At 41.7% G+C, this 27,468-nt stretch overlaps 1 protein-coding gene and 1 non-coding gene across 2 annotated transcripts in view; one reads left to right on the top strand and one right to left on the bottom strand.

Moving 5' to 3' along the window:
* Nucleotides 1-1,178: 1,178 nt before the first annotated feature.
* Nucleotides 1,179-27,468, bottom strand: part of LOC126419718 (diacylglycerol lipase-alpha) — a 582,321-nt gene continuing 556,031 nt past the window's right edge. The window contains exons 18-19 of the mRNA XM_050086898.1: nt 19,516-19,707; nt 1,179-1,941 (exon numbers count right to left, since the gene is read on the bottom strand). Of these exons, the coding sequence (XP_049942855.1) occupies nt 1,540-1,941; nt 19,516-19,707 (594 nt within the window). The 3' untranslated portion in view covers nt 1,179-1,539. The remainder of the gene's footprint in view (nt 1,942-19,515; nt 19,708-27,468) is intronic.
* On the top strand, nt 23,144-23,218 carry Trnas-cga (transfer RNA serine (anticodon CGA)). The gene has a single exon. It is a non-coding gene; the product is annotated as a tRNA-Ser (tRNA).

The raw sequence follows: 27,468 nt of genomic DNA, 5'->3' as shown, positions 1-27,468 counted from the left end.
GAAGAATGGTTTAACTATAGCCTAGTGGTAGTTTGCAGAATGAATCTTCCACACTCATTGGACTGCATATTGAAATGAAACCTGCAGACAGATTATATGGCAGAACCCGATCCTTGTCTTTTGCAAGGAATTATCTAACTGGACCATCTGAGAACACTGTACATCTTAATTCAAAGCTTCCTTCTGTCAGGGAGATAAATAATGTAAATTAAAGGCAAACGGTAAGACAAACAAGATACAATAATGGCATCAGACTCAGAGAAAAAATCTTGCCGGTTCAAAGGACAATATCTCACAAAAATCAGTTACTAAAACAATGAAATAGATTAGAAGAAAATGGAAATCAGGTTTCTATCAGTGACATGCTCTGTAGAAATGGGAAAATAAGAGTGGTTGAAGAGACAAGGTGATGTTAGTGTACACTTGCTACAAGATGCAAATGATGATTTATCATGGCTTGGACAAAGTGCAACTTTTCTTAAAAGAAAATGAGGAATAGGCTATAAAAATGAGTATCCTTTATACAAGACAGTTTATAAGACCAATTAACAGGGTCTCTGCTCTAAAATTAATAGGGGATAGTTGTCAAAACATGGAGTCTTATAGTTGGTTCAAAAGACATGTCTAGTAATATACTTACATTTCTTACACGCATTTGCTTCCTTAAAAATTTGTCTTCACTTTTTCAGATTTCTTCACAGATGAGCGGTGCAGGTTACAGATTTCTGAAAATTGTCAAGTCATTTCACTTATTTTCTTACTGGGCACAACACACTCTTTTAATTGGTTCTAACAGATTCATCATTCTTATGTTTTCTAACAGTTACAAAAACCATTTTCGCATGGTACATATGTCTCCAGGCATATTCATTCAATTGTGTACCTAGAGCTCAACCTATCTCTCATTCCATCACAGTCACATAGTCACAAATGGGAAGTAATCATGCATATTATTCTGAAAGAAATAATAGAAAAGTCCTCCAAATAAGCCATTTTTTAAAGTGAGAGTGATTATAAGTACGAAGCCAAAATCTCACTTTTTAATGCACCAGCAGTATCTTAGACTTGCTTTATCTTGAGAAACCATTATTTTCAGTCAAATATCTAAAAATACATCTGATATAGTGTCACACTAAATAAGACAATTCTTGTTAGTTTTTATTAAAAACATTTCTGCTTCTCTGAGGGGAACAATCACACACTGCTTGACATCACAAGCAGAGAAATACACGAAGACTGCTAATAACAGAACAGGGTAAAAATACTGATACAATTCACATGTCAACGAGAATGTCACAAAGCACCTCACTGCACTTATTTTGACATAAAGCAGCACTCTGTATTTTAAAGATTTTAGTTATCATCTATATTAAGATCAGAATTACTCAGTCTCAAGAGATAAATGACATCGTTTCATCTTATCTCCAATTACTTTTGTAATGACGAAGTGAGAAACACTGCTCGACAAGCATTCCAGTTCAGTTCACGAGGTCGAAGGAGAAAGCGTAAACACTCAATGTGCAGTGTCGGCAGGAGGCCTCAGACGCTGCTCTCACCCTTGCCGACGGCGGTAATGGGGTACGTGTACTTCTTGCGCGGGTAGGGGGGAACCCCGTCCGGTCCGGCGGCGATGCCGGACAGCAATGGCAGCGACTCGAGAGCCTGGCGGTCGGACCGGCAGTCACGCCGCGACCGCACCACTGCCGGTGTCGACCTTGCCGAGTTCTGCTGCGAGTGGCGGCTGCCTACCACCTTCCCACTGTCATCATTGTTATTGCTCTCCGAGCGGCAGGGGTCATTGTCGAGTGTCTCTGGCCGTGAGAAATCCGTGGCGCTACTGCCAGCGAGCCGGTCGTCCCGCGCCGCCCGGTCGCAGTTGACAGCCTGCCTCACAGCGCTGGCAGTCACGGTGCTCCCTCTGTGCTTGTGGGTAAATTTCACCTGTAGGCATAGCAATTAGCAAACACAGTGAAATCATCCACATGGAACACTTGTGTGAATGTGCTTTCCTCATTTGTTTTTGTAGTGCTTTATCAGTCCTGTGAATCTCAATATGTTACATTGTTTGTACGTATGGTATAAGATGGAACAGGTCTAAGATACCAAATACAATTAGTAAGTAGTACAATTATGAAATAATAATTCAGTATTTCTTGCATATTTGTAACATCATTGTAAGAATAAGAAACATGGCTGAAAGTAATAATTGTAGTTAAGTATGAAACTTCCTGCAAGATTAAAACTGTGTTTTGGCCCAGGACTCAAACTTGGGGCCTTTGGCTTTTGCAGGCAAGTGCTTCACTGACTTAGCTGTCACAGCAGTACTTACAACCTCACCTCAAAATTTTATGCCACTAGTGCCTCATCTCGTACCTTCCAAGCTTAACACGACTTCTCCTGTATACTTTGTGGCCCTAACATATAGAGGAGAAATGATTAGCTCCTGCCTAGGTGATTCTTTCCAGAATGAATTTTATGCTGCAGTGGAGTGTATAAGGTATGCAGCACAACTTCTGGGAAGTTCAGAAGGTGGGGGAGAGGTGCTGTGGAAGTATAGCTGCGAGGACAACTCATGGGTCATGGTCATACAGTTCAATCAGTAAAGCACTTATTTACAAACAGCAAAGGTCCCATCTACATCTATTTTCTGTAAACTGCCATGAGGCGCATTGCAGAGGGTACATACCATTGTACCAGTTATTAGGCTTTCATCCTGCTCCATTGATGTGCAATAATTATTCTAATCTTATCCTCAAGATCCTTGTGTGAGTGATACATAGTGGGTTGTAGCATATTCCTACTGTAATCATTTAAAGCCAGTTCCTGAAACTTGTTTATCAGACCTTCTCAGGATAGTTTACATTATCTTCAAGCATCTTCCAGTTCAGTTCCTTCAGTATCCTCTGTGACATTCTCCCATGGATTAAACAAACCAGTGACAACTTGCCCTGCCTTTCTTCATATACATTCGATATCCCCTTTTAGTCCTATCTGGCACAGCTCCCACACACTAGAGCAATATTCTAGAACCAGTTGCATGAGTGATTTGTAAGCAATCTCCTTTGCAGACTGATTGCTCTTTGCCAGTATCTACCAATAAATCAAAGTTCATAAACTGCTTTACCCACAACTGAACCTATGTGATCATTCCATTTCATATCCCTACAAAATGTTACACCCAGGTATTTGTTTGAGTTGGTCGATTTAAATAGTGATTCATTGATATTACACTCATAGGATACTACAATTTTTCATTTTGTGAAAAGCAAAATTTTACATTTCTCAACATTTAGAGAAAGTTGCCAATTTCTGCACCACACTGAAATCTTATCAAAATCTGACTGAGTATTTATGCAGCTTCTTTCAGATAGTACTTCACTATATATAACTGCATCATCTGCAAAAAGCCTGGTTTTACTATTAACATTATCTGCAAGGTCATTAATATACATGTACAACAAGGGTCCCAACACACTTCCTTGGGGCACACTCGAATTTACTTCTACATCTGATGATGACTCTCCATCCAAGATATCATGCTCTTTCCTCCCTACCAAAAAGTTCTCAATACAGTCACAAATTTCATTTGATACCCCATATAACTGTACTTTTGGCAATAAGTGTACATGCAGTACTGAGTAAAACACTTTTTGGAAATAAAGAAGTATAGTATCTACCTGGTTGCCTTGACCCAAAGCTTTCAGTATGTCATGTGAGAAAAGCGTGAGTTGGGTTTCACATGATCGATGTTTCCGAAATGCATGCTGGTTGGCATTGAGGAGGTCATTCTGTTCAAGATACCTCATTACATTTGAGCTGAGAATATGTCCTACAATTCTACAGCAAATCAATGTCAAGGATATTGGATAGTAGTTTGACCTGGGCCTTTATCCAAGAAGTGGACACGATTTTTTGTTTGAGCGATGTACAACAGATTGTAGTTAGGAGAGGGGCTAACTCAGCCACAAATTCAGTAGAGAATCTGACAGGGATTCCATTGGATCCTGGAGCTTTGATCAGTTTTAACAATTTCTGCTGTTTCTCAACATCACTGACACTGATACTTATTTCATTCATCTTTTCATCTATATGAGGATTAAATTGGGGCAATTCTCCTGGGGTTTCCTTTGTAAAGGAAAATTTGAAAATGGAGTTAAGCATTTCAGCTTTTGTTTTGCTACTTTCAGTTTAAGTTCCTGTCTCATTTGCTTTGGACTGGACACTAACTTTAGTGCCACTAACAGCCTTTACATATGACCAGATTTTCTTTCGGTTATGTGAAAGATCACTTGACAATAAGATCCCAGGTTTGAGTTTCAGTCTGGCACACAGTTTCAAGTCAGTGTACAATTCACTGCGGAGTGAAAATTGAGTCTGGAAGTGGCTAAAAATATTTGATCAATTACACTAATTTTTATAGTGCTGCAAAACTCAGAAACAGAATAGAAGCAATGGTCACTTTAAACTTATATAAACTTAACAGCTATTTTAAATAGTATGGCATGTAGTTCTACTGCATAATTGCAGCACAGTAGACTCATCCTTTAAAAATGTTTGTACTTACTGTATAGTCATGTAGGTTACACTTCCGCCTCCAATTATGAGAGTGAATATCACAGATATGCTTTAAGATATTTTCTTCTTTTAAGGTATTTCTTTTTGTGAATATTAATATTTTGTAGCCATATAAACAAGCCAGGACACTACACTGACTTTTAGATATTGGCCTACAGGAATCTCTGTATTTAATTTGTTTTACTATACGGACAATCTTTTTCTGTAGTCAACATTTTTTACTGCTAATTATCGAGTTCCATCAGTGCTTTTACAGTATATGTGAGTGTTAGCTTTTTATTTTGTTATTAATAATGGAAAAAGGGGCAAACAGTGCATGAAATGGAATGTTCACAGATGGCGTCACTCTGGGCTTATGTTTACTGTGCAACAAAGTTTATTGGCATTCAAGAATTCAACCTCAAAGTTATCAGCAGCCATTCATATACAAGAACTTTGTAAAAAGTGTCCCATATTCTCACAGGAGAAAGTAATGGTCAAAGCTAGAAAAAAATGTCCTTTTCAGTCATTTGTTCACACACTGTGTTCCATAAATTCCATCAAGAAACAGAGTCATACACTAACAATCTGAAGTAACCACTGCTGACTACATGTCAGCCCTACTAACAACAAATTATGTTTAGTGCTAACCTACTCAAACAGATAATTTTTTTAATTACTTCTAAAATGCATTATATACAGTGTGGAGAAAAATTGGGTCACGAAATATTACCCTGGATAGCTGATGCCAGTAGGAACAAAAATTACCAATGTTGTGTAGGTTGACAATGCACCATTTTGAAACTACAGAAACTTGGTGCCACGCACTCTGATTGGCCATGGGATTGCCCAGTTGCTGTTTGTCTGTTGATGGGCAGCACTATGGCTGTTGGTTCACACATACAAACATCCTTCACCCCATCACTGTCTCAACGTGATACACACATGTGTCAAATACATCTTGCTGTTTGTCTCCACCTCACATCACATGTATTCATATGTAAGCTTTGCTTCAGAGTGCACAAAGTCACCTGCAATTAAGTCATACAGTAAGCATGGCAGCACAGTATTCATTTGAAGAACAATGAGATATTATGCAGAAAGACACCATCCACACCCACAAACGTTTACAGCAATTCACCAGCGACTTTGTGAAACAGGCTCGATAGCGGGATATCATGGTAATGCTGGAAGACCTTGAACACAACAGGATGCTGCATTTCAAGAGACTGTTCTTGAGTGCTTTGATGAAGCACCTACGACAAGTACTCGAGTGATTGGACATGACATGGGGGCCACTCATCAGTTAGTCTGGGACGTTTTGAGGGATGACTGCGAGCATCCATTTAGTTTCAACCCTGTCCAAGAGCTGTGGTGGACTATGAACACAGACTAGGGTTTTGCTGGTGGTTTCTGTGATGTGTTGCAATTCATTTTGCCTGAAGATGGCAAAATTAATTGCCAAAACTGGTTGCTTTCGAAATAAAATAAAATATCTTAAAGGGTATGGCTGTTGGTAAAGTTTATTGACTTGAAAAGCTTAGTAAATTGTTTTCAATAATTGAGTATCAATAATTAGTCTTTCTGTGGCCACAGGAATGTGCATTTGGGTATCTGTGTGTGTGAATGTGGAACTATCACTGGAAAAAGAGTTAGTGTTCAGAAGCTAGTGTGAATGCTGTTTTCTGTTTTGTTACTGTGTTAATGCACCAAATTGCTATATATGAGTGGTTGCCTTTCCCCTTCTTTACATACTGTGCCACCCAGGAATTTCCATTTTTGTTAAAAATTCAACATAAATGGTGAATTGCTTAAAATTTGCTGATGAGTTGGCTACTCCATGAACACATTATGTTCTTTTCTCAACAGCCTGGGTACAAGACCCTGTCACACGAAAACCTTATAATACATTTCATACTCGTAATATTGCACAGCAGCTCAGGAGATTTGTAAGCTATCTTCCACTAGATAACAAAGTGCATTGAATATAATGACAGCAAACAAAAAACAAGGGTTGATCTATTAATGGAGTATTTTTAAAGGAAGACATCAGACAACTTATGACGAAGTTCTCAAGTTTGCCAGTAGTTAATTACTGTATAAATTCTTTCAGAATTCATACATCATACTTCAGTAGAAACGCCAGTTTTTAAGATTAACACCCTCTTTACTGTTAGGTGGTGATTGAATATTGGAATTTTAGTGACCTTTTCCACAGCAGCTACATAAGATGTATCAAACAAAACACATTTTGCATGCTGCAGCTGGATATGCTTAAACTCATATGCACGTTTTGCCTCTGTTAACATGGTCTCATCAGTGGATGTCAGCTAAAAGTCATACCTTTTCTTCTCTTTTGTATGTTAGTAACATGTTTGAGTCAAAATTCTTGAGTTCCACTAAATTCTTTGTATGAGGTATGGTTGACACCATACATACACCATAATCAGTGTTTTAACTGATAAAAACCAAAATGCAAGTCTTTTTAGAGTAAAGATGTGACTCACTGTAGGTGGACATGGATCACCTGAAGTCATACATTAACAGGCAGTTTATTCTTTTAGTCTGGTTTTGAATATCTGGATATTTTCAGTTTCCTATCTGATTTCACCAGGCATTCAGTAGGGAACGACAGGACTGATGATGGTCTCTGTTCCCCCCTGCCACATTGTGATTCCAGTCCACATGGGGAGAGGAGAACAGTGCCTCTGTCACTCCCAATTCCCTGCATTTGCTTTCATAATTTTCACGTGATGCCTCTTTGCGTACGAGATACATTTCAGTTCCAGACCAGAACTGTGTGAGAGGCTCCCTTCACTCTCAGCACACAATCATTTCCAGATGATGACCATGGAGATTAACTTCGAAAATTTGAGTTTCTACTCAAATGTGATACAGTTTCAACTTCAGATAAATTTTGTACAACAATACTGGCATGAGGAACCCTAATGTAACAATAGTTAGTTGTGATAAAATCATTCCAGTTTAGGAAGTTTAACCAATACACTGATTTTGAACAGTGTAAGCTATTATAACTAGAAACTGTTTCACTAGTTAACAAAACTGCATTATTCATAAAATAATTTGTACCACATATTGTATATTTTTTTGGTGGAGTAGACTCAGAATCACATACATGTCAGCAGTTGACAACAGTCTACAAAGGAGATTGCTTACAAATCACTCATGCAACTGGTTCCAGAATATTACTCTAATATGTGGGACCCGTGCCAGATAGTACTAACAGGCAATGTGTCTACAGTACAATTTTCCATTCCTTGCATCACACTGTGAACTGTGTGTGCCTGACAGCTGAGGTAAGGACAAAGTAAATACAACAAACTGACTCCAGTAATTTTTGTGTCAGAAAAGTCATTGTTTACCCCATCAAAAGCATAGTTTGTTACTGACAAACACAGTCGTTCCCATACAACAACATATTAAATACAATGATGTCAAAACACAGGCTCATATAAAATAAAATTTCATTAGTTGAAGAAAAAACAGCTTTTCACTTGCTTCCATGTATGCTATGAATAATTGCAGCTCGTCATCAGGGTAAAAATCTGCCACACATAAAATGAAAAAGTATTTCAAAATCTTTCATTGATGATTTGTTCTTAAGGTGTTCCAACTAACCATTACTCTGTCTCCGAATTAGTTTATCCAACATTTTTGTAAAGGCTGCACGTTAGTGAGTCAGTCCAGTCCCCAGCCAGTACAATCTGCTGCAGCCAATCCATATTCACCATATTTTGAGCAATACTCATGATGAAATACTTCTTACTGGGACTGTTATGTACAATGTATAAGAACTTTAAACTGTCTTTATTCTGTCAACAAAGCAAAGTCTGTAATTTATCCCATAATTAATGAAACTCATGTAATTCTTTCAGATCATTTTATTATGTTATTCAGAGACATTCCACTGAGCATAATTTAACCAACTGATCATGTTCATTACTTACTTAATTATGCATAATTTTCAAAAACAACCCCTATATCTGTGCCAACAACAGGCAATGACTAATAATGAACTACTTGATTACTAATACTTTAATCTGTGATTAAACAAATATAAATCATACGTCACTATTAAAGTTGGAAAATCTACTAATAAACAACAGCTTCTACAGCATTAATGAATACCTGGAATTTTTCTCAAATCTGTAGGTCTTTCATAACTCTCCAAACAAAAATTCATAATTATCAACCATTCCAAGATAAAACCAAACTTCTTTCATCCATGTATGTATGTAATCCAGCACCTCGCTTTTGTGCTCTGTGTTACTATGCCCAGTTAACTAAAGAACTGGTATTTAATAGTTTTAGTAAAATCGACCAAGGGGTTTTGCAAGCTTTTATTCTATCTGTATGTACATAAGCAGAATAATGTTTTTGTTATAAAGATGCGTTGATACCAAAAAGATTTTGTACATGATGTAAATATTTAATATATAATTTTATACTGTTCTGTACAATGACAAGTCCAATATCATGAATGTGATAATATGAGAGCTAAATAAATTGATAAATAAGTCGTCTCATTCACTACATCTCTCTTCAGGAAACCTAACCTCACCATCCCATGACTCCACCTTGTAGTTCATAAAACTGTTCTGTTTTAGGTTTACATTAATTTGTTGAAATAAATTCATATTTCCCCTAATTATATTTTATGGTGTTACTATAGAAGTGATACTTAATTATTTAATCAAGTGAATAAAGTCTGTAGTATGTTGTATTTTGAGTTTGTGTGTATTTCATTTATTAATAATCACAAAACCAATTTTTTTGCTTTATTTGCCAACACATGCATTTCAATTTAAAGGTTGAGAAATTAAACTTAATGCAATTATCTTTCTTACCTTTGTTTTGGCTATTATTTTAGTATTTTTGATGTACTTGATCAGAAGTAAAAATGCTGGAAGCTACAAAAAGAAATGCAGATGCAGATCTGCCAACATGAGGAATACACTATGAACTGTTAACACATGAAACTAAACAAGGAAATATATGTGACCAAAACAAGAATGGTAGCCCTGCAAGAAGACCATCCTAAGCTTTTTAGTATTACTGTTTGTTTCACTTAAGCATGTTTTTTTTCTGGTAGTTACAACTTGGTCTCAATTTTTATAGCCTACAAACACCATTTGATAAATAATTCTAAAGAACATTTTGCATTATCACACTTAATGGGTGTGCTGATTTGTCAGTAGAATGTAATTGCCCATCCTAACACCATTCATGAAGGACACACCACACAAGGTTTCCTGCTACAGAGAACCATCCTAAATGGTGAATCTTGTGTTAAAACCTTATAGGACTAGTACCAAGCTGACAGGTGTTTATCATCTGATAATATATCTCAAGCACAAGAAATGTCAAACAAAAAAATTCATAAATATTTGTTCATCATAATTCACCAACACAGAATGCACTACCTTATAAAAGAAAAAACACTAGTTACCTGTGATATCATGAGACAGTTCTAGGGCAAAAGCTGGTCAATTGCATTGGAAAGTATCTGAGCACTACTACAAGACTGCCCTGCTATCAAACAGCAGAATGTGTAAAAGAAGACAGACAAGGTCACCAACAAGCAACTACAGTTCCACATTACTTCTTGCTTTTGGCCCATTAGAACTGCAGATTAGGAACTAATTGGTTACTGAGTAATATTCCAGAATCAATACTTTCAGTGTTCTTTTTCTGCTTGGTTGATTACAGTGATCCCATTTATTTGTTCTGAAAATTGGTGGTTATATGCTCTTCTGTAAAAATAACATTAAATTTTATATTATGCCTTTTGTATGTAGAGAAACATTATTGCATACTTAATTTGAACCATTTCTATGTAACATGTTATGATGAACGTACTGGTCTGGATGAAGTCCTGCTACTAGTAAACTGACAGGAAGTGATCTGCTGTGGAAGACTTGAGCATAAAATATATTAAACTGTGACATTTTCATATCTTGATTCTCTTTGTACAAACTGATTCACACAGTTTCAAAGTTCTTTTCAGCACATAAAGCTACAGATTAAATGAAGATGTAAGAAAATACAGCAAGGTAAATCATTATGGATTCAGCATACCTAAAACTCCAGGTCAAACTATAAGAATGAGGAACTAACCACTCACTAATAGCAGACATGCAGCACACAAAACATAACAGCACAGACGTAACTGGCTTTCGAGCAACTGCTTCTTTCCAACAGATCGCTACATACATATTAACATGTCTTGATTATAAAATATTTGATTAATTCTACATATGTATTTGTAATGTGATTACTATAGACACAAGAATGGAATGAAAGTGACATTGTATTGTCTAACTAGGACATGCATTGTGATGTAGTAAAAGAAACAGAAGCAAAAAAAACTGCCATTTCAGAGATGCACTTCACAATAATGGCAACTGCACAATGAAATGACATCAATGAGTGAAGTTGTACATGTACTATAAATGTGTATAGTGTATGTGGCCCATGAGAATGAAATGTGTCCACTAAGGAATAAAAAAAGTGTACAGCACTGCACCAAACTGGACTACCATGTGCTCCTGTAAACAACTAAAAGCTATTGTATTTTCCGTTTCATTAAAACTATACCAAAAAAAATTACTCTCCTACATATTGTGTTAAATATGAACAACTGCCCTCTAGGTGAATGTACTTATTTTTTCTGGTTATCACATTCTTTCCTCACAATTTTTTTTATAATGCAACTGACAGTTTATTACCGAATTGCATCAAATAAATAACATTGAATAATTTCTCGTATTGTGATATGCTGGGATACTTTAAATGACGATTATAATCTATTTTTAGACGTTCCAATGTGGCTAAATTTTTTCGGTACTCCATTTAAATTGTAGACTACTAAAATATAACCCTAACCAGTACGAGAAAAAAATATATAAACCGAATTTCAACTTCATGTTGCCACAGAATGACGGAGTTAGTTGTCTAAATGAGAGGATAACGTTCAGAAAAAAACTCAGTTTGTGGAAAACATTTTATTTCTATTCTGAATGTACAAAGCTGATATAGCTTGGATTAACAATTTCAAAAAACAGTTTGTGATACAATAATCACAAGAATTTTAGGATAACTTATACACTGAAAACGTGCCTAAAGGTCCTGACTTTGTGTATCATTAGTACACACGCAATTTCGTCTGCACCAGCCTCTCTCGCATATATTTTTCGCACTCCTTTTCAAGTTAATTCAAAATTCGGCACTGTATGAGGCGAAATAGAGCTTTCTGTGTAAATTGTATATACAAAAATTAATACAGAAATATGAAAGCCTGGATAGCCTACACTTTCAGGCACCCGAAGATGCTACATACGAATCCTTCTGGACAGCAAGAATCGATCCCGTGACAACACACGGCATTTTTCATTGGACAACATCCCGCTGAACCATCTCTCTTCACGCAGCACGTTTGGTCACTTCCGCATCTCTGTTGTCTTCCACTGCATCCTTCAGCGACGACAACTTGCTCCTTCTCTTGCACACGGGCTGCTTCCAAGGTGCTCTCGCTTTCTTGGCGACTGCAAAGACCAGCCCCGATGCAGTGTGTTCCGTAGGGGCAGCAGTGGGTCATGTCCCTGCAGCAGACTCCGTGCTGGTACGGACAGCAGCCGTAATGTTTCGTCGGCATCATGCAGCATGTCGTGACGCCGGGGCAGGTGCTTCCGTCCGGACAGTGCTCGTTTGACTCACTGACGTTCGTTGTGGTGGCGGGGGTCAGCTCGACGAAAACGACACGCTCTTTCTTCTCTTGTAGAACGTCAATGCATCGTCCGTGCTCCTCGTCGCAAACAGTGCCGAAGGGGCAGCAGTGGATACCATCGAGGCAGCAAATGGCGTTCCGGTACGGGCAACAGCCCTCTCCGCCCCCTGACAGTTCGCAGCACGTCTGATCCTGCGGGCAGGTCGTGTCTGTGCAGGCAGACACGCCCCCGCGACGTGCTGTCGTTTCGATTACAGCCTGCTTTGTGTGTGCAGCTTCCGCTCCCTCAATGTCGTTCTCTGTTTGTTGGCGACGGCACAGCCCGCCCCCGATGCAGTGGGTTCCGTAGGGGCAGCAGTGGATCAAGTCCCTGCAGCAGACTCCCTGCTGGAACGGACAGCAGCCGTAGTGTTTCGTTGTTGTCATACAGCACGTCGAAACGTCAGGACAGGTACTTCCGTCGGGGCAGTGCTCGTTGGACGACACACTGATGTTTGGGGCGGCGATTAACTCGAGGAGAGCGGTCTCCCTGTCCCCTTCCTCTAGAACACTTATGCAGCGGCGATGTTCTTCGTCACACACGGTACCGAAAGGGCAGCAGTGGATGCCATCGAGGCAGCAGATGGCGTTTTTGTAAGGACAGCAGCCCTCCCCGCCTTCTGGTAGTGTGCAACACGTCTCATCCGTTGGGCAGGACGACTGCGAACATGTCGACAAACCTCCGGAAACACACGCTGCTAACGCGAAGGCAAGCACGCACAGCTTCGGTCCGGCCATGACTACACCGAACCACAGCTGTTCTGCCACTTTTGTTTCTCGACATCTCGTAGTTGTTGCAGTCGATGTATCGATTGTGGCCGCTGAACTCGATTCGCGCCGAGTCTGCGACCAGGGACGGCGATATCGTATTGCAACGCTGGTTGGTTGACTCGGCGCATCGCGTCACATGACGCCACGGCTCACCGCCCAATAGCGATACAGACACGCCTATCGAGCTGGACAGCGCGCCGCCGTTCTGTGTTTGGCATACGGCGTTAAGGATGTGACAATGATTAACTACATTTGTTTAGAAAGTGAATAAGCTAACAAAAATGTAGAGCGTTTCAGAAAGCTGTCTACGCTTAAATGACGATTTTACGCTCTCGCAAAAGCTGGAGGAGGAAGAAACTTTCTGTAAATGGCTTAGAGCAAATCCCGGTACCCCTCAGGAAGTCGATATCCATCCATGGACAAATAAATTGTGCAGATTTTGTCTACAGCATACATAGTTTAGAAATATGAGTGAATCCTGCATAGACATGGAAAAGATAACGATCTTACAGCATCTTTGAAATCTAAAAGTACGGAAGGTACATTTAACATTAAAACATAGCTATGATGAGTGTCGTAATTACTTTTTAAGGGTTTGAAAAATTGCTTTGCTAAGATGATAAATTTTAGTGGAAAATAATTAAAACTATTTCGTACGATTCTTACGCTTTTTTCGTTCCGGTGGAACTAAACACTATACTTAGACAGCAAATTCAGCTCTGCACTGTTTCTACGTTCTTTCACGTGTTCCTTTTATTATATGCTCTCATCTGCGGCACATTACCTTCTTGTCCTTTTGCGTAACAAGGCTGCGCATTTTGGGAACTGAAATCTATAAAGGTATCTGACGAACTAACAAAGTTGACAAATAAACAATAAAATTCTAATAGTGTTTCCTTCGGGTAGGACAACCATAGCTGAAGGATTAGTTTTCTTGGAGATGCTATAAAGCGACAGCATCTCCGATAACTGGAATGTCCAGAACGGATTTCAGTAGTCGGCAGTCTCAAATTCCATAGAACAACGAGGAATTGTAATCAACGTAAATGTAATAAGAAGGATTATGAATTGTTGGAGGTATACACTGTGTAAAAATTGTTGTGTGTTAATAAATATCTAAAGAACCAGCGGAACAATATTTTGCATCTATAATAAGGACTTGTGTAGACTTGTAAGAAACTTTTGCGTGTCGGAAACATTGTTGGGATGAATGTCGATTTCACACGGAGGACGTACGGCGAACAGATCTGAAGGTTGTCGATCTTAAAGCAGGGAGTTGTACTGTAAGATCATGAAACGTGCTAGAAACAAAGCGAAAGAAACCAGTTAAGAACCAACTATTTTGTTGAAACTCTATGAACAGAATCAGAATGTGGGCAAAGGGAACGCCTTCGGCTGTTACACTGACGGGGAAAAAAACGCAACACGAAGAAGGACTTGTGCGGCATAAACGAAAGTTGATATGCATGTTTCTTCATCTAAAAGATGATGTCTATTGAAATTTCTGCTCCAGTCGCATAAGACTGACGCTGGTAGCTCCATTATGAGTATGCGAATCAGGTTGCTTTAAATACACGCTGTAACGGTCGTGAGCATTAGTTACCTTTCAGATTGGACGTGCCGAGCTGATATTAATTAAGAATGCATTTATCGCGAGAAAGACGCCATTGTCAACACCCCATTGAGATTGAACACGGTCGTGTAATACGCCTACGAGAAGTTGGATGTTTCTTCTGCGATACTGCAGAAAGACTTGCCAGGGACGTAACTACGGTACACGATTGCTGGCAGCGGTGGTTACCAGAATGTACGGTGCAGCAGGCGTGGAACTCCAGCCCACAAACCGGCATCCTGCCCCAGTACAACACAATCCATGCATGCTTGCATTCTGACGGTTAAACAATGGTTCAAATGGCTCTGAGCACTATGGGTCTTAACATCTGAGGTCATCAGTCCCCTAGAACTTAGAACTACTTAAACCTAACTAACCTAAGGACATTATATACATCCATGCCCGAGGCCGGATTCGAACCTGCGACCGTAGCGGTAGCGCGGTTCCAGACTGTAGCGCCTAGAACCGCTCGGCGACATCGGCCGGCTCTCTGGCGGCTACACCTGTTATTAATGTACCAGTACACCTGCAAAGGCTTGTCTCGCATTTCCATAAACCTGCGATCTTGCAAAGTTAATCACCTAAATATGTTACCTAGATAAATGTATTCGCGAAATTTCAGTAGCCCACATTAATTTCTTTTGGTGTTTCGATTTTCTTTTCCATCAGTGTATATCACAGCTCGCTCGTGTGCAGCCTAAAATGAAAGACTCGTCAGATATTTTGACTCATCATCCTATCGTTTTTGTGAGAACCACCCTAAATTTCATGACGCGCAATCGACTCTAAATTGACGGGATCGATATGTAATCGAAAACTGAGCATTTGTCATCATAATATATGTGATCAACAAACGCATATTTTTCTAGAAGAATTTTTTTCCCAATTCTAATTTAAAAGGAACAGAAGGGTGAGTAAGGTACGTAAAACAATAAGGAATAATTACAAGTTATGGAAATCAAATTCTCAGATGACTTTGATTAGTAAAGAATTACAATTGTACTCCGGGTCGTCTTAAACGTCTCTTTCACTCTGTCGCATGTCCTCACTTTGGTTCGAACAACTACTTGGCTGATACTTGCATAAACACTCTAAAAACAAATATACTCGTGGCCTCAGGAATATACACAAACCAAAAAATGTTTTGAATCACTCCGGTTCCCAGAACTTTTTGTCCCAACTATTTATGGTTCACATTTTCACTTAAACTTATATTCGATGTTAACAAATGTGTCTTTTCCAGAAACGCTTTTCGTTCTTTCTGTTGGCATTCTGAATTTTATATCCTCTCTTCTTTGGCCATCGACAGTTAATTCTTTGCCCAAATGGCGAAACTCACCTGCTACTTTTAGAGTCTTATTTCCTGATTTGATTGCCTCAGCATTGCCCGATTTGTTTCAACTACATTCCGTTACCTTTGTTTTTTGGTAATGTTCTTTTATAATCTCTTTCCAAGGTAGAATCCATTCCATTCAGCTGCTCTTCCAAGTCCTAGAAAGTCCATGAAAGAATTACTGTGTCACCAGCAAACCTCAGATTCTTTGTGTGTTCTCGTTGAACTTTAATTTCCTTACCAGGTTTTCATTTTATTTCCTTCACGACTTCCTCAGTGTAGAGATGTGTTAATATCTGGATTAGGCTACAAGCATGCCTCACTCCATTCTCAACTACTGCTTCCCTTTCATGTCCATTGATTCTTATAACACCATACAAAGCAAAGTAAACTCTGCACATTTTGGCCTAGAGGGGCCAGTCGGGACCGACCGACTGCCGTGTCATCCTCTGCTAGTGCCGCCATTCGGATGCAGTATGGAGAGACACAGGATCACCACTCAGCACTGCTGGCCGTTGTCATTTTTGTTGACCTTACAACCACTACTACTGGCTCAAGTCGCTCCTCAATTAGCATCACGATACTGAGTGAGCTGGTGCAATAGGTAAAACTCCCTGGAAATACAAGGAATCGAGCTCTAGTCCTCTGCATAGAAGCTGGACACACTGATCACTCAGCTACAGAGTTGTGTCTGGTTTATGTACACATTGTAGATAAGCTTTCGTTCTCTTTATTTTATGCCAGCCGCCTTCATAGATTCGATGAGTATACTCCAGTGAACATTGTCAAACGTTTTCTCTAAATCTACAAATGCTATAAATGTGGCTTTATTGGTACTTACGTTCTTTGTGTTTATTTCAAAATGTTTATGATAGGTGATCAGTTTGTTTATACTTTAAAAACTTTGAATAATATCTGCACAACCTATGTGCCTCATGTGTTTCTAAATTTCTTCAGAACCTAAACTCGTCTTCATTGTGGTTAGCTTAATGTTTAGTGTTGGTAGACATGCAAGGAGAAGGGACCTAATGGATAGGATATTGGAAATCAAAATTGTGGTTGGTAATGTGATTGAGTAGAGGGAAAGTTGGAACCTACATTGGATGTGAAAGATAAGTGCAATAGACTGACTGGGTTCCAGAGGTAGTTTAGAATCTGAGAGGTTGGGAGGAAAGAAATAGCTGTTGCTGCATCAGTAGCATTGGGAGAGTAGGGTGTGAGGGTCAGTAGGTTAGAGTAGGATGGATATATGGTAGAAGAAGACGTTCCGTGATAGTGGGCTGGTGTTATGTTGAGGTGGAATGCATCTAGGGAAATTTATTGGAGAGAATGAGGATGTTGCGAAGAACTGACGTTTTCGAGGACTATTGTGACAAAAGTGACAACTGGAGGATATCTTCTCTTTAGAATGTGGGCGGAAAGAATTTTTGGAATGGATTGGGCTGTCGACTGGTTGGACTGGAAAGTGAGTTCTTGCTTTATTGGTGGGAGTATGGCTTGCATCTGTGGGAATATGTGGAGTGAGGAACATTAGACGCAGCAACGGATTTGAGACTCGAGCAGTGCCTATGGAGACAGTGATCCTCGCTATGGCAGATGGGTGGATCGTTTCACTCATGCATTTGGTCCTCCTTGTACCGGAGGAGGCAGAGGCATCGCGTGACTTGGGGTTCAGATATCGAGACTTCAACATTATGGCGTTGGAGGTAAATAAATTCCCTCTTCTCGAACAAGGTGTTCGATGGTGGAAGTTCATCAGGTAAACAGGTGGAGAATGTAGGTGGGAACCTATTGGCCATTAACATTGCTACACCACGAAGATAACGTGCTACAGACGCGAAATTTAACCGACGGGAAGAAGATGATGTGATATGCAAATGATTAGCTTTTCAGACCATTCACAGAAGGTTGGCGCCGGTGGCGACACCTTCAACGTGCTGACATGAGGAAAGTTTCTAACCGATTTCCCATACACAAACAGCAGTTGACCGACGTTGCCTGGTGAAACGTTGTTGTGATGCCTCGTTAGAGTTAGAGGAATGCGTACCATCAAGTTTCAGACTTTGATAAAGGTAGGATTGTAGCCTATCGCGATTGCACTTTATCGTATCGCGACATTGCTGCTCGCGTTGATCGAGATCCAATGACTGTTAGCAGAATATGGAATCGGTGGGTTTAGGAGGGTAATACGGAACGCTGTGCTGGATCCCAATGGCCTCGTATCACTAGCAGTCGAGATGACAGGCGTCTTATCCGCATGGCTGTAACTGATCGTGCAGCCACGTCTCGATCCCTGAGTCAACAGATGGGCACGTTTGCAAGACAACAACCATCTGCACGAACAGTTCGACGACGTTTGCAGGAGCATGGACTATCAGCTCGGAGACCATGGCTGCGGTTATCCTTGACGATGCATCACATACAGGAGCGCCTGCGATGGTGTACTCAATGACGAACCTGGATGCATGAATGGCAAAACGTCATTTTTTAGGATTAATTAAGGTTCTGTTTACAGCATCTCGATGGTCGCATCCGTGTTTGGCGACATCGCGGTGAAAGCACATTGGAAGCGAGTATTCGTCATCACCATACAGATGTATCACCCGGCGTGATGGTATGGGGTGCCATTGGTTACACGTCTCGGTCACCTCTTGTTCGCATTGATGGCACTTTGAACAGTGGACGTTACATTTCAGATGTGTTACGACCCGTGGCTCTACCCTTCATTTGATCCCTGCGAAACCCTACATTTCAGCAGGATAATGCACGACCGCATGTTGAAGGTCCTGTACAGGCCTTTCTGGATACAGAAAATGTTCGACTGCTGTCCTGGCCAGCACATTCTCCAGATCTCTCACCAATTGAAAACGTCTGGTCAATGGTGGGCGAGCAACTGGCTCATCACAATACGCCAGTCACTGCTCTTGATGAACTGTGGTATCGTGTTGAAGCTGCATGGGCAGCTGTATCTGTACACACCATCCAAGCTCTGTTTGACTCAATATCCAGGCATATGACGGCCGTTATTATGGCCAGAGGTGGTTGTTCTGGGTAGTGTTTTCTCAGGATCTATGCACCCAAATTTGGTGAAAATGTAATCACATGTCAGTGCTAGTATATTTGTCCAATGAATACCCGTTTATCATCTGCATCTCTTCTTGGTGTGGCAATTTTAATGGCCAGTTGTGTAGGTGGGAACACTGTTGCAGATACAGAGGACAGTACAGATCTCCTGATCAGGGTCAGAATTTATTTCCCGCACAACTTCCTCCGCCATAATTTTCGAATTCTCTACCTGGAGCAGGTGGTGGTTTGGGACGGGGAGCAAGCAATGAATACACTTGGGAAATGAACGAGATTCTTGAAAACGATGGATTGGGTGACTGTGCAGAAGATAATGACACGTCGGTGATGTGTGTATAACTGCAGTCGGACTAGGGAGAGGAACCGGAAACTGACCTGTTTGACAGAGTTGGGCGCCGTGACGTCAGCGGCGGAGGCGATCCTGGCGACGGTGGCGCCGGCTGGTGGCAGCGGCGAAGGCTGCAAACACCTGGCGGGCGTCGGCAGGGACACGGCGGCCGGCGAGTCGGAGCACGCCACACCCTGGGCGCATTCGCGGGGCCGGTGCACCTCCACAGTGGCCGTCACCTGGGGGCGGGGAGAACCGACCGGTCAAAACTTTTACCGGTAGTTTCGTTCTGTTCCTTGGCAGAGAAGGTATTCTTGATATCTCTATTATTTTACTGATGCGCTAGAAACTGGTAATAATTACTGAACCGTTAATTTTGTGGTACCTTCAGAGTGAAAAATTGATACCATCCAAAACTGATGATGCAAGAAGTCATCAGCCTGCAACTTTCGCTCTCGCTGTCACCACTCCTTCACCTTCGAAACCTTTGCTGGAAAAGATGAGACCGATTTCTGGCATAACCTCAACGCCATATTTCTTACTCCTTCACCTTGATCAGAATTTTTCAGTCTTTGTTCGAAGTTCATATTTTTTACCGTAAGTAATAGCTATAAAAAACGGAAAATCGATTATTTCAGTAACCGGTTATTTTGAGCTGATTTAATGGCTCTGAGCACTATGGGGCTTAACTTCTTAGGTCATCAGTCCCCTAGAACTTAGAACTAATTAAACTAACCTAAGGACATCACACACATCCATGCCCGAGGCAGGATTCGAACCTACGACCTTAGCGGTCGCGCGGTTCCTGACTGTAGCGCCTAGACCCGCTCGGTCACCCCGGCCGGCGAGCTGTTTTAATACTCAGGTTTAACTGGAGAAGTAAAGAACCGCTGGAATCGAAAACTGGTTGTTCCGCTGATAACTGCCATCTGTAGATAACGATCGAAGAAAGTCATATGAAGTTATGAGCGGATACATTGCAAGGAAGGTACATCCAGTGGCATACAATATACAGGGTGATTCAAAAAGAATACCACAACTTTAAAAATGTGTATGTAATGAAAGAAACATAATATATCCTTCTGTTATACATCATTACAAAGAGTATTTAAAAAGGTTTTTTTTCACTCAAAAACAAGTTCAGAGATGTTCAATATGGCCCCCTCCAGACACACGAGCAATATCAACCCGATTCTCCAACTCGTTCCACACTCTCTGTAGCATATCAGGTGTAACACTTCTGATAGCTGCTGTTATTTCTCGTTTCAAATCATCAATGGTGGCTGGGAGAGGTGGCCGAAGCACCATATCCTTAACATACCCCCATAAGAAAAAATCGCAAGGGGTAAGATCAGGGCTTCTTGGAGGCCAGTGATGACGTGCTCTGTCACGGGCTGCCTGGCGGCCGATCCATCGCCTCGGGTAGTTGACGTTCAGGTAGTAACCGACAGATAAGTGCCAATGTGGTGGCGCTCCATCCTGCTGAAATATGAATTGTTGTGCTTCTTGTTCGAGCTGAGGGAACAGCCAATTCTCTAACATCTCCAGATACTGTAGTCCAGTTACAGTAGCACCTTCGAAGAAAAAGGGACGAAAAACTTTATTGGCTGAAATGGCGAACAAATGTACAACTAAACGAAACTTTACAGCTCCCTTAATTCGCCGACAGATAGTGCTTAGCTCTGCCTTTTGTCGTTGCAGAGTTTTAAATTCCTAAAGTTGTGGTATTCTTTTTGAATCACCCTGTGCAATAAGGGGGGGAGGGGGGGCTGTGGGGCGTATGCCTGTGGCGTAAAATTTATAGGGGCGAAAAAACTTGTAAGATAAAAGTTTTTATCATACAATGAAATACGATATTTCAGGACTTGCATATAGTCCGCATCATAACTGATGTCTTATATGAATGTTATACCAACAATTACTTTACATGTTCAGCGTTGGTAGTGGGGTCGTCCCAGCCCTCTAAAAGGCGGATTGTGAGATCTCTACATCTAAATCTACATCTACATTCTACATCTACATTTATACTCCGCAAGCCACCCAACGGTGTGTGGCGGAGGGCAGTTTACGTGCCACTGTCATTACTTCCCTTTTCTGTTCCAGTCGCGTACGGTTCGCGGGAAGAACGACTGCTGGAAAGCCTCCGTGCGCGCTCGAATCTCTCCAATTTTACATTCATGATCTCATCGGGAGGTATAAGTAGGGGGAAACAATATATTCGATACCTCATCCAGAAACGCACCCTCTCGAAACCTGGACAGCAAGCTACACCGCGATGCAGAGGGCCTCTCTTGCAGAGTCTGCCACTTGAGTTTGCTAAACATCTCCGTAACGCTATCACGGTTACCAAATAACCCTGTGACGAAACGCGCCGCTCTTCTTTGTGTTGTGACTTGGCAAGACAGCCAAGCCACTAGGAGGTGAAGCCGAAAGGCACGCGTTTAAGCTCACGCAGGCTGGCGTGAGGTCTGGAACCGTTAAGGGAATTTATAGTAGCAAAGAACGTAAGTAACTACTGGAATACCTAACTTTAATTCATAATTGGTGAACATCGGTCTGACGGTACATGCGTCACAAGATAAATAGCAAATGATAATGGCGCCTTGCCAGGTCGTAGCAAATGACGTAGCTGAAGGCTATGCTAACTATCGTCTCGGCAAATGAGAGCGTAATTTGTCAGTGAACGATCGCTAGCAAAGTCGGTTGTACAACTGGGGCGAGTGCTAGGAAGTCTCTCTAGACCTGCCGTGTGGCGGCGCTCAGTCTGCAATCACTGACAGTGGCGACACGCGGGTCCGACGTATACTACCGGACCGCGGCCGATTTAAAGGCTACCACCTAGCAAGTGTGGTGTCTGGCGGTGACACCACACTTTGGATCTTCTCTATCACTTCTCTCAACCCGATCTGGTACGGATCCCACACTGATGAGCAATACTCAAGTATAGGTCGAACGGGTGTTTTGTAAGCCACCTCCTTTGTTGATGGACTACATTTTCTAAGCACTCTCCCAATGAATCTCAACCTGGTACCCGCCTTACCAACAATTAATTTTATATGATCATTCTACTTCAAATCGTTCCGCACGCATATTCCCAGATATTTTACAGAAGTAACTGCTATCAGTGTTTGTTCCGCTATCATATAATCATACAATAAAGGATGCTTCTTTCTGTGTATTCGCAATACATTACATTTGTCTATGTTAAGGATCAGTTGCCACTCCCTGAACCAAGTGCCTATCCGCTGCAGATCTTCCTGCATTTCGCTGCAATTTTCTAATGCTGCAACTTCTCTGTATACTACAGCATCATCCGCGAAAAGCCGCATGGAACTTCCGACACTATCTACTAGGTCATTTATATATATTGTGAAAAGCAATGGTCCCATAACACTCCCCTGTGGCACGCCAGAGCTTACTTTGTCTGTAGACGTCTCTCCATTGATAACAACATGCTGTGTTCTGAAACTTCCTGGCAGATTAAAACTGTGTGCCCGACCGAGACTCGAACTCGGGACCTTTGCCCCCAGGCTGTGGCTAAGCCATGTCTCCGCAATATCCTTTCTTTCAGGAGTGCTAGTTCTGCAAGGTTCGCAGGAGAGCTTCTGTAAAGTTTGGAAAGTAGGAGACGAGGTACTGGCAGAAGTAAAGCTGTGAGTACGGGGCGTTAGTCGTGTTTCGGTAGCTCAGTTGGTAGAGCAGTTGCCCGCGAAAGGCAAAGGTCCCGAGTTCGAGTCTCGGTCGGGCACACAGTTTTAATCTGCCAGGAAGTTTCATATCAGCGCACGCACCGCTGCAGAGTGAAAATCTCATTCTGGATGCTGTGTTCTGTTTGCTAAAAACTCTTCAATCCAGCCACACAGCTGGTCTGATATTCCGTAGGCTCTTACTTTGTCAGGCGCCAGTGCGGAACTGTATCGAACGCCTTCCGGAAGGCAAGGAAAATAGCATCTACCTGGGAGCCTGTATCTAATATTTTCTGGGTCTCATGAACAAATAAAGCGAGTTGGGTCTCACACGATCGCTGTTTCCGGAATCCATGTTGATTCCTACAGAGTAGATTCTGGGTTTCCAGAAACGACATGATACGCGAGCAAAAAACATGTTCTAAAATTCTACAACAGATCGACGTCAGAGATATAGGTCTATAGTTTTGAGCATCTGTTCGACGACCCTTCTTGAAGACTGGGACTACCTGTGCTCTTTTCCAATCATTTGGAATCTTCCGTTCCTCTAGAGACTTGCGGTATACGGCTGTTAGAAGGGGGCAAGTTCTTTCGCGAACTCAGTGTAGAATCGAATTGGTATCCCGTCAGATCCAGTGGACTTTCCTCTGTTGATGATTCCAGTTGCTTTTCTATTCCTTGGGCACTTATTTCGATGTCAGCCATTTTTTCGTTTGTGCGAGGATTTAGAGAAGGAACTGCAGTGCGGTCTTCCTCTGTGAAACAGCTTTGGAAAAAGGTGTTTAGTATTTCAGCTTTACGCGTGTCATCCTCCGTTTCAATGCCATCATCATCCCGGAGTGTCTGGATATGCTGTTTCGAGCCACTTACTGATTTAACGTAAGACCAGAACTTCCTAGGATTTTCTGTCAAGTCGGTACATAGAATTTTACTTTCGAATTCAGTGAACGCTTCACGCATAGCCCTCCATACGTTAACTTTGACATGGTTTAGCTTCTGTTTGTCTGAGATGTTTTGGCTGCGTTTAAACTTGCAGTGAAGCTCTCTTTGCTTTCGCAGTAGTTTCCTAATTTTGTTGTTGAACCACGGTGGGTTTTTCCCGTCCCTCACAGTTTTACTCGGCACGTACCTGTCTAAAACGTATTTTACGATTGCCTTGAACTTTTTCAACATTGTCAGTGTCGGAACAGAAATTTTCGTTTTGATCTGTTAGGTAGTCTGAAATCTGCCTTCTATTACTCTTGCTAAATAGATAAACCTTCCTCCCTTTTTTTATATTCCTATTTACTTCCACATTAAGGGATGCTGCAACGACCTTGTGATCACTGATTCCCTGTTCTACGCTTATAGAGTCGAAAAGTTCGGGTATGTTTGTTATCAGTAGGTCCAAGATGTTATCTCCACGAGTCGGTTCTCTGTATAATTGCTCGAGGTAATTTTCGGATAGTGCACTCAGTATAATGTCACTCGATGCTCTGTCCCTACCACCTGTAGTAAACATCTGAGTGTCCCGGTCTATATCTGGTAAATTGAAATCTCCACCTAAGACTATAACATGCTGAGAAAATTTATGTGAAATGTATTCCAGATTTTCTCTCAGTTGTTCTGCCACTAATGCTGCTGAGTCGGGAGGTCGGTAAAAGGAGCCAATTACTAACCTAGCTCGGTTGTTGAGTGTAACCTCTACCCATAATAATTCACAGGAACTATCCACTTCTACTTCACTACAGGATGAACTACTATTAACAGTGACAAATACGCCACCACCGGTTGTATGCAATCTATCCTTTCTAAACACCGTCTGTGCCTTTGTAAAAATTTATGCTGAGAAAATTTATGTGAAATGTATTCCAGATTTTCTCTCAGTTGTTCTGCCACTAATGCTGCTGAGTCGGGAGGTCGGTAAAAGGAGCCAATTATTAACCTAGCTCGGTTGTTGAGTGTAACCTCCACCCATAATAATTCACAGGAACTATCCACTTCTACTTCACTACAGGATGAACTACTATAACAGCGACAAATACGCCACCACCGGTTGCATGCAATCTATCCTTTCTAAATACCGTCTGTGCCTTTGTAAAAATTTCGGCAGAATTTATCTCAGGCTTCAACCAGCTTTCCGTACCTATAACGATTTCAGCTTCGGTGCTTTCTATCAGCGCTTGAAGTTTCGGTACTTTACCAATGCAGCTTCGACAGTTTACAATTACAATACCGATTGCTGCTTGGTCCCCGCATGTCCTGACTTTGCCCCGCACCCTTTGAGGCTGTTGCCCTTTCTGTACTTGCCCGAGGCCATCTAACCTAAAAAGCCGCCCAGACCACGCCACACAACCCCTGCTACTCGTGTAGCCGCCTGCTGCCTGTAGTGGTCTCCTGACCTATCCAGCGGAACCCGAAACCCCACCACCCTATGGCGCAAGTCGAGGAATCTGCAGCCCACACGGTCGCAGAATCGTCTCAGCCTCTGATTCAGACCCTCCACTCGGCTCTGTACCAAAGGTCCGCAGTCAGTCCTGTCGACGATGCTGCAGATGGTGAGCTCTGCTTTCATCCCGCTAGCGAGACTGGCAGTCTTCACCAAATCAGAGAGGATTTCCTCCGATTCATAGCGACACACATCATTGGTGCCAACATCAGCGACCACCTGCAGATGGGTGCACCCTGTACCCTTCATGGCATCCGGAAGGACCCTTTCCACATCTGGAATGACTCCCCCCGGTATACACACGGAGTTCACATTGGTTTTCTTCCCCTCTCTTGCTGCCATATCCCTAAGGGACCCCATTACGCGCCTGACGTTGGAGCTCCCAACTACCAGTAAGCCCACCCTCTGCGACCGCCCGGATCTTGCAGACCGAGGGGCAACCTCTGAAACAGGACAGGCAGCCATGTCCGGCCGAAGATCAGTATCAGCCGGAGACAGAGCCTGAAACCGGTTCGTCAGACAAACTGGAGAGGCCTTCCGTTCAGCCCTCCGGAATGTCTTCCGCCCCCTGCCACACCTCGAGACGACCTCCCATTCTACCACAGGTGAGGGGTCAGCCTCAATGTGGGCAGTATCCCGGGCAGCCACAGCCGTAGTCCGATCGGGGGATGCGTGGGCGCGTCTGGAGTGGCTCACTTTCGCTCATGATGCATGTGCAAAACAAGAATTCTTCATAGCTACACGACCCTAAGTTTTCTTTGTGTTGTGAAATGAAGATTCTGCCTAGCAGCCTAAATAAGGACTTAAAAGACGTCAGAAAATGTGGGTTTTAGATACAAGACACAGGTAAACAATATTTCTGTATTACAGAACGATACAGAAGAGAAATCGTTTATTGATAAATTTGATTCTGAATTGTGGAAACAGCAGCTTTTTTAATTGTCAATGTAGCTGAGAGCGGTATACGAGTTACCTGAAGCAAGTTCTTTTGTTAGTAATTAATTAGTTTTTGCAGATAATGGACTGCATTTTTTGTATTTGTCCATTGAATGTTTGTTAAGAGACTTTTCTCTGTAATTTTATATACATCTACATGGATACTCTGCAAATCACATTTAAGTGCCTGGCAGAGGGTTCATCGAACCACCTTCACAATTCTATATTATTCCAATCTCGTATAGCGCGCGGAAGGAATGAACACCTATATCTTCCCGTACGAGCTCTGATTTCCCTTATTTTATCTTTGTGATCGTTCCTCCCAATGTAAGTCGGTGTCAACAAAATATTTCCGCATTCGGAGGAGAAAGTTGGTAATTGGAATTTCGTGAGAAGATTCCGTCGCAACGAAAAACGCCTTTCTTTTAATCATGTCCATCCCAGATCCTGTATCATTTCTGTGACACTCTCTCCCTTATTTCACGATAATATAAAACGTGCTGCCTTTCTTTGAACTTTTTCGATGTACTCAGTCAGTCGTATCTGGTAAGGATCCGACACCACGCAACAGTATTGTAAAACAGGACGGACAAGCGTAGTGTAGGCAGTCTCCTTAGTAGGTCTGTTATATTTTCCGAGTGTCCTGCCAATGAAACGCAGTCTTTGGTTAGCCTTCGCCACAACATTTTCTGTGTGTTCCTTCCAATTTAAATTGTTCGTAATTGTAATACCTAGGTATTTTGTTGAATTTACGGCTATGTAGACCAGAAAAATAAATAATCTAAAGAAGTAAGCTGTAGTAGCGTATATACCCCACTCAGCATTCGTGCAAACAATGACTTCTGGCTAGCTACAGGTCTTATTATGCACATCCTGTCCTGTTTGCCATTCCTATCCTGATTCGTACATGTGTACCGCGTACTTCTGTAGCATCGGTTACCTCTTTGCCT

Source organism: Schistocerca serialis, chromosome 9 (assembly GCF_023864345.2).
Source record: "Schistocerca serialis cubense isolate TAMUIC-IGC-003099 chromosome 9, iqSchSeri2.2, whole genome shotgun sequence".
NCBI classification, from domain to species: Eukaryota; Metazoa; Arthropoda; class Insecta; order Orthoptera; family Acrididae; genus Schistocerca; species Schistocerca serialis.
Note: the sequence above shows the minus strand (reverse complement) of the source record. Positions and strands in the feature narration are given on the sequence as shown.